Genomic DNA, 12032 nt, shown 5'->3' with positions numbered 1-12032 from the left:
ATATTCAATCTAATTAAAGACAAAAATGAGAGATGAAGAAAGCAAAAAACAAAAGTGACCACAGAAAACAAAGAGTAAAATGGAAGACTAAATCTGAGTATACTCATCTTTACATTAAATGTTGATTGCTTAAACACTCCAAGAAAAATCAGAGGTTATAAAACAAAATAGGAAAGCAAGACCTAATTATATGCTGTGTACAAAAGATGCACCTTACATGGTCCAGAACACAGACAATGGTGGTTTGGCCAGTTGGTGCTGGGAGTGAAGGTAAAGAAAAACAGCTAGATTGGTGATATACATTTTGGAGTTAGAAACAAGAAGGTTTTCTGATGAACTGGACATGGGCAGAGAGGGAAAAGAGGGAGGTAAGTACGCATCCTAATTTTCTGGCTTTAATAAGTATATAAATGATGGTGTACTTTACCAAGATGAAGACAAACAACGGAGGGTCACAGTGAGTTTATCAGTTACTGTAGTCAGAAAACTGAGTAATCCTTCACTCCTTCTGCCCTCTACTTCCTTGATATTTAATCCACTGTCTCCATCCATAGAAAAATTATCCTTCAAAACCCCTCTCCTTTCTCTTTTCTGCACACTTCACATTCAATCCAGTAGGAAATCTTTTTGCTTCTACCTTCAAAACATATCCCAAATCTGGGCGCTTTTCACTAAGCCCACTGCCATCATTCTCACCTCTCATTTGGCCTACTCCAAGAGCTTCAGACTTTATTTTTTGCCGCTCCAAAATCACTGCAGATGCTGATTGCAGCCATGAAATTAAAAGACGCTTACTCCTTGGAAGGAAAGTTATGACCAACCTAGATAGCATATTAAAAAGCAGAGACATTACCTTGCCAACAAAGGTCCATCTACTCAAGGCTATGGTTTTTCCCGTGGTCATGTATGGAGGTGAGAGTTGGACTGTGAAGAAAGCTGATCACCGAAGAATTGATGCTTTTGAACTGTGGTGCTAGAGAAGACTCTTGAGAGTCCCTTGGACTGCAAGGAGATCCAACCAGTCCATTCTAAAGGAGATCAATCCTGGGTGTTCATTGGAAGGACTGACGTTAAAGCTGAAACTCCAATACTTTGGCCACCTCATGCGATGAGTTGGCTCACTGGAAAAGACTCTGATGCTGGGAAAGGTTGGGGGCGGGAGGAGAAGGGGACGTCAGAGAATGAGATGGCTGGATGGCATCACCAACTCTGTGGACATGAGTTTGAGTGAACTCCAGGAGTTGGTGATGGACAGGGAGGCCTGGCGTGCTGTGATTCATGGGGTCGCGGAGAGTTGGACACTACTGCGCGACTGAACTGAAGAGCTTCTTTCTAGTCTTCCTGCTTCTACTTCCCCTACTCCTATCCACAGTTTATTCTCAACAGAGCAGGCAACAGAGCAGAATGACACTTTAAAGACCTAAGTCATACCGTATCTTTCCTGTGTTCATCATTCTTCAGTGACTTCCCATTTTACAAAGTAAAAGCCAAAATCCTTACAGTGGTCAAAATACAGCCCCCATTACCTCTCTGACTGTATTCCCTACACTTCTCATTCTGGTTCACTCTGCCCCATTCCTGTGGCCTTCTTGCTATTCCTACATTATTCCAGGTAAGCAACCCCCTCAGGATCTTTGCACTGGTTTTCCCTTGGCCTGATATGTTCTTCTCCCAGGTTTCCAAATGGCCAAGTGAAAGTCGCTCAGTCGTGTCCGAATCTTTGCGACCCCATGGACTATATAGTCCATGGAATTCTCTAGGCCAGAATACTGGAGTGAGTAGCCTTTCCCTTCTCCAGGGCATCTTCCCAGCCCAGGGATCGAACCCGCCAAATGGCTAACTCCCTTCCAAACCATATTTGTTAGATGTTACTTCAATGAGGCCTGTCCTGACCACCCTATTTAAAACTGCAAAGTCAACTCACAAGTTGACTTCCTCTATTAGTTTTACAACTTATATCATAAAATAAAACTTACTTATCATTTTATTGTGTATTATCTGTCTCCTGTTGTTAGAATGCAAGCTTGACAAGGGGACAGATTTTCAGAGGAGGGGCAGGAGGCACTGTTTTACTTATTGCCTTTTTCTCACTCAGAACAGTGCCTTGAAAATAGTAGGCACTCAATAAATACTGACTGTATAAATAAACATCACTCAAGTTTAGACTTTAAAGATAACTGGAGAGCTAACAAGAGAGACAGGGTCATCTCTATGCTTTAGAAAGATTGTTTTAGCTGCACTCTTTAGAGAGGGTGATGTGACTAAATATGTCCCCCTACCCCCGCCCCCCAATTCATACTTTTAATCTTAACCACCAGTGTCATGGTATTGGGAGGTGAGGCCTCTGGGAGGTAGTTAGGTCATGAGAGTAGAGGCCTGATGAATGGGATTAGTGCCCTTATAAAGATCTGAAGAAACCAGAGTTCTCCTTTCCTACCAGGTGAAGATGCAAGGAAAAGACAGCCTTCTGCAACCCAGAAGAGGGCCCTCACCAGACCCCAACCATGCTGCTACCTTGATCTTGGGCTTCCAGTGTCCAGAACTATGAGAAACAAATTTCTGTTGTTTATAAGCCACCTGGTCCATGGAACTTTTTTTTTAATAGCAGCCCAAACTAGTACACAAGGGTCAAATGGGGAAAGATTAGAAGTGAGAAGGTAATTAGGAAGCTGAGCAGGATCCAGGGGGATATACAAAAAAAAAAAAGTGCAGACCTGGGCAGGAGGAGGGAACAGAGAAGCATCTGTTTATGCAGAGCTGGTCTTTGTATCCATGAAGTCGTTCCAGTTAGCTAATGTGAGATGCCTGGCATGAAACACACCTATCTCTATATATCTAGATCCTGCCAACAATGATTCACACACTTTTCTCTTTCATGACCCCACAAAGTCTACTAGCTGTATGTACTTTAATACACTTGAAAAGAAAAGTCACACTAGCTGATAAAATAATTGCTTCTCAAGGAAGTGTACAAGAGAACTGTAAGAAAACATTCAGAAAGGCAGCTCTACAAAAGTCAGGTCCAGTTCTGGGGCTTCCAGAAGCTGACTTGGGTTTGAATCAAGGTTCTCTTCAGCTATAGCTGTTAGACCTTAATCAAGTTACCTCACTGTTCTGAGCCTATTTAGTCACTAGTAAAACTTATAAAGATGGAGAAAGCAAGAGAGTTTCAGAAAAACATCTATTTCTGCTTCATTGACTATGCCAAAGCCTTTGACTGTGTGGATCACAATAAACTGTGGAACATTCTGAAAGAGATGGGAATCCCAGACCACCTGACCTGCCTCTTGAGAAACCTGTATGCAGGTCAGGAAGCAACAGTCAGAACTGGACATGGAACAACAGACTGGTTCCAAATAGGAAAAGGTGTACGTCAAGGTTGTATATTATCACCTTGCTTATTTAACTTATATGCAGAGTACATCATGAGGAACGCTGGGCTGGAAGAAGCACAAGCTGGAATCAAGATTGCCGGGAGAAATATCAATAACCTCAGATATGCAGATGATACCACCCTTATGGCAGAAAGTGAAGAGGAACTCAAAGGCCTCTTGATTAAAGTGAAAGAGGAGAGTGAAAAGGTTGGCTTGAAGCTCAACATTCAGAAAACAAAGATCATGGCATCTGGTCCCATCACTTCATGGGAAATAGATGGAAAAACAGTGGAAACAGTGTCAGACTTTGTTTTTTTGGGCTCCAAAATCACTGCAGATGCTGATTGCAGCCATGAAATTAAAAGACGCTTGCTCCTTGGAAGGAAAGTTATGACCAACCTTGATAGTATATTAAAAAGCAGAGACATTACTTTGCCAACCAAGGTCCGTCTAGTCAAGGCAATGGTTTTTCCCGTGGTCATGTATGGATGTGAGAGTTGGACTGTGAAGAAAGCTGATCGCCGAAGAATCGATGCTTTTGAACTGTGGTGTTGGAGAAGACTCTTGAGAGTCCCTTATACTGCAAGGAGATCCAACCAGTCCATTCTAAAGGAGATCAATCCTGGATGTTCATTGGAGGGACTGATGCTAAAGCTGAAACTCCAATACTTTGGCCACCTCATGCGACGAGTTGACTCACTGGAAAAGACTCTGATGCTGGGAAAGGTTGGGGGCGGGAGGAGAAGGGGACGACAGAGAATGAGATGGCTGGATGGCATCACTGACTCTGTGGACATGAGTTTGAGTGTACTCCGGGAGTTGGTGATGGACAGGGAGGCCTGGCGTGCTGTGATTCATGGGGTCGCGGAGAGTCGGACATGACTGAGCGACTGAACTGAACTGAACTGAACTGAAAACTTATAAAACTGACCACACAGACATGTGGTGTGTGTGTGAAGATGTGATATGTGCTTCATATGTGCTGTGAAGATCAGATAAAATCCTGAATCTTCACAAGGGCCTGAATGTGCTTAGCATAGAACAGATTCTTTCAGTCGTCTGTAGGGGTAGTGCAATTTACTTTTATGTGCTACAATAAATTATAATTACCAGTTCTGTATCCAACTTTCCCATTAGATGATAAGCTACTGTAGGACAGGAATCATGTGACCATGTCCTTGCCTGACCCAGAGTAATCCCTCAGGAAATCTCTGTAACAGGAAGGAAACAGTGACTAAATGAAGTCACAGGAAGTGACATCACTATCTCTGTAAGCTGGATCTCTGTAAGCTTATGTCTGTAAGCTGTGTACACTCTAAGCTCTTCATGTTGTTGCTGTTCAGTCGCTAAGTCCTGTCTGACTCTTTGTGACCCCATGGACTGCAGTGTACCAGGCTCCTCTGTCCTCCTCTATCTCTTGCAGTTTGTTCAAATTCATGTCCATTGAGTCAATGATGCTACTTAACCACCTCATCCTCTGCTGCTCCTTCTCCTTTTGCTTCCACTATTTCCCAGCATCAGGGTCTTTTCCCATTGTGTCTGCTCTTCACATCAGGTAGCCAAAGTATTGGAGCTTCAGCTTCAGTATAAATCCTTCTGTTAGGTAGTTAGAATAGGAAAAAGGAGTCCAGAATGGCGGTGGCTAAAAGACAAGGTAGGGAGAAGCCCGTTAAAAATAGAACAAAGGAAGGTCTGAGGACCTCAGGTAGAACAAACAGCACTCCTGGCTCGTCCAATTTACATAGGGCAGGCCCAGGGGGAGGAGAAGAAACATATAAAAAGAGGAGCCAAAGGACCGGGCGTCTCTCTCTTCTCTTTGTGTCTTCTGGGTTGGCATGCCCTCACACCTCGAGGATGTATTCTCCTTTATTTTCTAACTAAAACTGAGTTGTAACACAGAGCTGTAACAGTGGTCTGTCCGAGGGCTGTAATGCTGGTCCATTGCTTCAAATTTTTGTTGTGACGAGACAGAACTGAGGAAATTACACACTTCCCTAACACTTCCAATGAATATGCATGGTTGATTTCCTTTAGGATTGACTGATTTGATCTCCGTGCTGTCCAAGGGACTCTCAAGAATCTTCTCCAGCACAATAATTTGAAAGCATCAATTCTTTGGCACTGAGCCTTCTTTATGGCTCTCACTTTTGTACATGACTACTGGAAAACCATAGCTTTGATTATATGGACCTTTGTTGGCAAAGTGATATCTCTGCTTTTTAATATGCTATCTAGGTTTGCTCTAGCTTTCCTTCCAAGGAGCAAGGTTCTTTTAATCTCATGGTTGCAGTCACCATCCACAGTGATTTCAGAACCCAAGGAAACAATCTGTCACTGCTTCTACTTTTCCCCCTTCTATTTGCCATGAAGTGATGGGACTGGATGCCAAGATCTTAGCTTTTTTAATGCTGAATTACAAGTCAGCCTTTTCACTCTCCTCTTTCACCCTCACCGAAAAGCTCTTGATGATGTTCCTCTTCACTTTCTGCCATTAGAGTGGTATCATCTGCATATCTGAGGTTGTTGTTATTTCTCTGGGCAATCTTGATTCCAGCTTGTGATTCATCCAGCCCAACATTTTGCATGATGTACTCTGTATACACCCAGTTATGGAGGACTGGCTGAGCTCCTGAGGCTAGCCCCAGGCTGAAGGGCATTGGTGATAAAGGAGGAAGCAGACAGGCACTCATGATGCACAAATCCTAAACTCCAAGAGCAAACAGCTGCTCACATAACCCTGTGGCTCAAGCTTATAAAGTTAAATTCTGACTTCAAGCAATTCAATGTTAACTCCCACCAAGCCCTAGGGTCCCAGAAAGCCAGTGGACCACAGGGGCAGCTTAGGAATCTGTCCTAGTCTCTTTTGCCCAGTGCCTGCCCCAATAAAAATGACTTCAAGTAAGATAGAGAAGACAGCTTGTAGAGAAGGATGGCTGAGGTCCAGTTGGAAATAAGCTTCAGCATCTGGACGCAGTGACTGCACGGGTTGGTATTCTGTGGAAAAAATCTGGGCAAAAAACGATGGTTTTTGCACAGCTATTCTGGAAAGAGTATCGACAGCACGAGACAGTCTTTGATGGGTGTTTGGTGAGCTGAAATAAATCATCCATGGGAACGGGGTATGTGCCCTTCTAAGAGGAAATAAATAGCGGCTGCACAAGTTTGAAATGAGTGGAAAACAAGCCCAAATCTCAGGCAGATGAAACTGCAAGGACTCCAGAGCCAGAAAAGATCCTATCCTGTTTTTTTTTCTTCATCCTGAAGTTAACCAGATGGAGACTTTTTTTTTAAAGTACCAATCTATTCATATACTTGGAATGAAAGATTTTGATTTGTGATAGAAGATCTGTATTTAATTGCAAAAATAAGACAAAATATCTTTTTTTCCAAATCTAGAGTTCAGAAAAATTTTATTTTTTTTCCCTCTCTCCTTTCCCCTCCTTTACTTCCCTTTTCTTCTTCTGTCTCTTCTCTTCCACTTTAGATGATATATTTATGACTGCATGTTTCTAATGTATTCTGGACAGTGTAACAATAGAGCAGACTCTTACAGACAAAGTATACGAGAGAAGGTGTACATATGAAACACAGAGCAAAAGCGATGTCACTTCCTCTTATAGTGTTCTGTACAATGACAATATGCTGAAAAACCAGAGATAAGAATTCACAAAACATGAACCAGAATAAGTAAATAAAAAGGAAAGATAAGTGGCAAAGGAATCATGTAAAAAGGCCATTGACAGTGCATCAGGAAACTCTCCAGGCTGCGCTTGAGACCCTGAGTTTCAGTTCATCTGTAAAATATGGATAACAACTGTACCTAACCTGTAGGGGTTCCAAGAGGATTAAATAAAATAGAACATGAAAGGCTCTTGGAATAGAGACTAAATAAGTCTTCAAAATAAATATTAGGCATTGTGATTATTATGACTATCACTCAAGGATTAACAAGATTATAAATATAAATCTTTCCCAAGGGAAAATGCACTCAATAAGGTACAATTATTGTTGCTAATATTATTATCATCATCATTGCTATTCTTTTTATATTTCTGTTTTCTAGGTGGTTTATGTCTCTTTGCTTGGCCTCTTTGAACTGATGCTTTATTGGATAGTCTGTTTTTTTCTTGATTCAGATTTGGCTCCATTTTGCTAGCTTCTGGACTTCCTTAGATTTTGCTTTCTGTAACACATGGGTCAATCATGCTCCATCCGGAGGTCCAATGAAACTATATACACAGAATTATCCAAAGTAGAACTCTACATGCAGCTTTATTGATGGTGCAAAATCAAGTAACTAGATAAAGGCCAACAGTTCCCATGATTCTTGTCAAAAACCATAGTGGACTCTTATGAAGATTTTGTTAATGGTCGGAAAAGAGTCAGTCTTTAAAATTTAATTTCAGGCTCAGGAAGTAGGCATAACCAATTCTTGTCCACCAAAATACGTCATAATGTTTGGGCAAAGATGGCTTATATCCATAGCAACAGAACAAACTCTAAGCCAAATACTAGGAAAAGCATTTCTTGATTGACACAGATGTTCAACTGGCATACTAAATCTCTGAAAACCTGTTGATGGACAGCTTCATGGACAATGCATCCTGCAAAAAGAGTTAGTTTAATGAATCACTATTTTTGTTATAAAAGACTCTAGGTTGTATCTGGTATGAATTCTGAGTCTTCCAAGGTAATTATACCATAACATGGGCTTGTAAAGGTGTTTGTTTCAGTAATGGGTTTTCTTTGTGTCACAGAAAGGAAGTGGATATTTAAGTTGAAAAGTTGTGTAAATACATGACACTACATTTAAATAAGAGATCGTCAAGTTCCGATCCCACTGCACCTTTGGCACAGGGTGATGTCTTCTCAACTGTTCTATTGAGAACAATCAAATGTTACTTAATTTATACTTCCCTACTAGACAATGAGCTCCTTAAACCTGGGACTATTAGGGAACTAATTCATATATCTTTATAGTCCGGCACAAGAGTGGAGGCACACAACTGGCCCTTTGAATCTAGCCATTCACCTATGCATCCATCAACTTTGAGAGAATGCAAGGCATCTAAGAATAAAATACAAACACACTGAGAAATGGAAATTAATGGTCACTTGTATCCACATTCAGCTTGGGATCAGCCCACTTTTGATTTGGCTGAGCGTTCAGAAGAGCTGGAGAGGAACAGACCATAAACAGATGATTTCAATACAACACAGTAGATGTGACGCTGGGTAACCCTGACTGGATCTCATTTTCTCTTGCTTTTCCATATTTAATCCCTCAAAGGTCTGCTGATCTCTCGGCCTCAATTCTCAGTCATTATTGCCACTGTCCTCATCCAAGCCCTCATGGCTTTTTGTCAGTGGGCCATTCTATTGAAGCTAGTCTCTTTTCGTTGGGGTATGTATGCCTAAGCCTTCTTCTTGATGGCTACTAGCCAGTTTTTATAACAGAGATCTGACAACATCTGTCACTCTTCCAATCTTTCACCTGTTCCTCTTGGTCTACTACCTAAAGTTCAACTCCTTAGCATGTTTGGTAGGGACTTCTTCTGTGAGTCCCTGACCAGCTCTCCCAATTTTATTGTAAGCCATTTTTCTAAGAACAGTTTATGCCACAATTGAAAGTTTGCAATTATCCTCAAATATGCCTTGTTATTTTTCACTCAGATATCTTTGTGTCTATGCCAGTTCTCCTACCTAGAAAATATCCCTGCCTTTCTTTGTCTGGTTGGTCCCTATTTATTATTAAAGTTCAGCACAAATACTGTCTCCACTGCCAAGAATTTCTTAATCTAGCTTTGTTCCAGCTCTGTGTTTTATACCTCAGGTATAGTACACATCTCACTTTTATTGATCTTCTGTCTTCCCTATGAGATGACCCCATGAATTCAACACATTTTCTCTAAGCCCCTTTTATGAACCAGGCACTGGGCTGGATACAAGAAGTACAATATGGCCCATACTTTTAAAGAGCTCCTGCATGTAAGTCATTTCAGTCGTATCTGACTCTTTGTAACTCATGGACTGTAGCCTACTAGGCTCCTCTGTTCATGGGATTTTCCAGGCAAGGATATTGGAGTGGGTTGCCATGCCCCTTCTCCAGGGGACCTTCCTGACCCAGGGATTGCACTGGGCTGGATACAAAGAGAAGTATGATATGGTCTACACCTTTAAAGAGCTCCTAGATTTCTGGAAAAGACAGATTATCTCAAAATGTGCTAAGAACTGAAGTTATGTCTTAAAGATCAAGCAAAACTAGCAAGTGACAAAGAACTCTCCAAGCAGAGCACATACAAAGACACAGAGGAGTCGAATAACAAGAGCCATGGGGAAGCCGTGAGCAGGGCAATCCAGCCTTAGTGACAAGTACCCATGCCAGACTGGAAGGGATAGACCACAAAGGGATGATGTGCCCAGAAAACTATCTGAACTATGCCCCCAGCGCTATGAGGAACCAGTGAAGGATGCTGGCTAGGGATGAACACAGTCTTTTTCACGGAGTAGAACATCACTCTTGTTGCCATGAGAAAAATGGGTTGTTATGTGAAAAGAAAGCTAGGTGAGAAGATCGGTTAGTCATCAATGCCTGGACCAACATTTATTCCTTTGGCAAACACAGGCTGCATATGCTCCATATGTGAGGTTGTGTGCTAAGGAAAAGTTAATTCTGATTTAAGAGTCTGTAAATCTTTCAGATACTGGGTATAAAGAATATGACAAAATGGACTAGTCAAGGGTGGGAAAACATTAAAGACCATAGGAAGAAAGTGTCAACTTACCAATTTTCCAGTAACGCTCTGACCACCTTCATTCAGCCAGAACCCAGGGACCATGGCTGAGAAATAAGGGCCCCAGACACCTGGTACAAAGATTGGGTTTTTGCTGATCTGGAAAGAAAGGGACAAAGTATGTGAAAATATTGACCCTCAAGGCTAGAAGCAGTCTTATCTTCTTCCCATGTGAGGTCCCTCTGACCATGGAATTCCGCTTCTTGCTAAATACCTTTGATGGTGGGGAAGTCACTCCTGCCAAAGAATGGGCCTGGCTTCTTCTTTAAAGGCTTCTTCTTTAAAAAACCTTTCTGATAAACTCATCCAGGTGTCAAGGTAACAAAAGAGATCATTTTGGAAAGAAACTGATGTGACAGTCCTTGGCTGGCTCCCTCTCTGTAGTGAACTGATTGCAGTCGTGGTCCCCATTTTCTAGCCCTCTCTGCATCCACCTGCTCTGCAATGTGACTTCGTAGTCCCTGTCATTGAGAGGTGGGGTTCCCATCCCTTGAGTCTGGATCAACTTTGTCACCTGGTCTGGCCAACAGAATGGAGCAGAAGTGACACTGTGCACCAGTTTTCAGGCCAAAACTTCAAGAACTGTGTGCTTCTTTTCTTCCTCCTCTCCCTCGGCCATGAGTACATGCCCCAGTGAGCCTTCTGGATACATGTGCAGAAAGCTGAGTCAGTCCAGTTGTCACACGTGATGATTCAGATACATGAGACAGCCAAAATCGGACCAGCAAATCCTTTCAGTCAACCAGCAGCTGGCAAGCCTGGATCACCAGAATCACTCAGCCAACTGATAGGACTTATGAACAAAAATACACGTCTTGTTGTGTGTCATGAGGATCTTATGTTTGTTTTCCACCTAACACATTTAAGGCAAGAGATAACTGATACATCCCCTTACTTCTACAAACATTTATTAGACACCTAATAGCATACTATCTCTCTTGACTAGGGACACAGAGATGAATGAGAAAGAGCTCTAGTCTGCAAGAAACTCCTCATTTAGGGGGAGCTAGATAAGTAAATAGTCAAATAGAAAACAGTGTGGTCCACGGGATGGTAAAGACAAAGCATGGAATGCTGTGGAAGGGCACACTGGGTAAGGAATGAAGTGGTCCAGACTGTGGCTTCTTAGAGAATGGGACATACACTTAGACTAGTAAGATTTAGCAAGATGAAACAGAACAGGCATTCCAGGTCAAGGGGATAGCTTGAACAGAGCCATGCAGGTGAGACAGATGCTCCTGGTATTCAAGATATGGCAATGTCTTTTTGTAGCAGACCATGGAAGTCCATTAGGTGTTAGGAAAGTACATCAAGGGATGAGACAGAACAGGCAGTGATGGAACACGTGTTTACTGATCTGGAAAGGCATGAGCATCTCATCCACCCAGTGGGGATGAATGCTGAAGTGATGTTATGGGTGTGGGAGGGTATATGAGAAGGTAAGGATGAAAAGCGAGTTGGGTACACTGGGTCTACTCCTGAGTGTCCTGAAGCTGGGCAGAGAATGTATGCATTCATTTATTCTACAAATGTTTATTCAGCTCTTACTATGCCCGGCCCTAGGGATACAGAAGTGAACTGAATATATCTATAATTTCTTCCCTCATGGAGTTTATAGTACAGAACTTCAGCATATGGATAAACCTTCTAACTATTCTGGTTCTCTTTTCACTAAATGAGTGAAATCAGTCAAATCAGTAGGAGTTCCAATCCCCAAAAAGGAAGGGGGTGAGGGAAGGCAGGAGACTATACAATATTATCAACTTTAAATTTTGTCAAATAAAGATAGTTTATAAAAAGGGTAAACTTAATACCTAAAGTCATCTCAGAGGTAAAGAGCTTTTTGGGTGTTCTTTTTTCCCTG

At 42.0% G+C, this 12032-nt stretch overlaps 1 protein-coding gene across 11 annotated transcripts in view; it reads right to left on the bottom strand.

Annotated features, from left to right (window-relative positions):
* FGGY (FGGY carbohydrate kinase domain containing) overlaps positions 1–12032 on the bottom strand; it is a 516773-nt gene that overhangs the window by 159307 nt on the left and 345434 nt on the right. For 10 of the 11 annotated variants that reach the window (XR_016037181.1, XM_088835336.1, XM_088835337.1 and 7 more), the window contains one exon: positions 10160–10267. The exons of the other annotated variant lie outside the window; for it this stretch is intronic. Coding sequence is in view for 9 of the 10 variants with exons in the window: in XM_088835336.1 (XP_088691462.1) it covers positions 10160–10267 (108 nt within the window). In the remaining variant the exon portion in view is untranslated. The remainder of the gene's footprint in view (positions 1–10159; positions 10268–12032) is intronic. 11 annotated transcript variants of the gene reach the window in all.

Source organism: Moschus berezovskii, chromosome 4 (genome assembly GCF_049115385.1).
Source record: "Moschus berezovskii isolate FMDL1 chromosome 4, NW_MosBer_1.0, whole genome shotgun sequence".
NCBI lineage: Eukaryota > Metazoa > Chordata > Mammalia > Artiodactyla > Moschidae > Moschus > Moschus berezovskii.
Note: the sequence above shows the minus strand (reverse complement) of the source record. Positions and strands in the feature narration are given on the sequence as shown.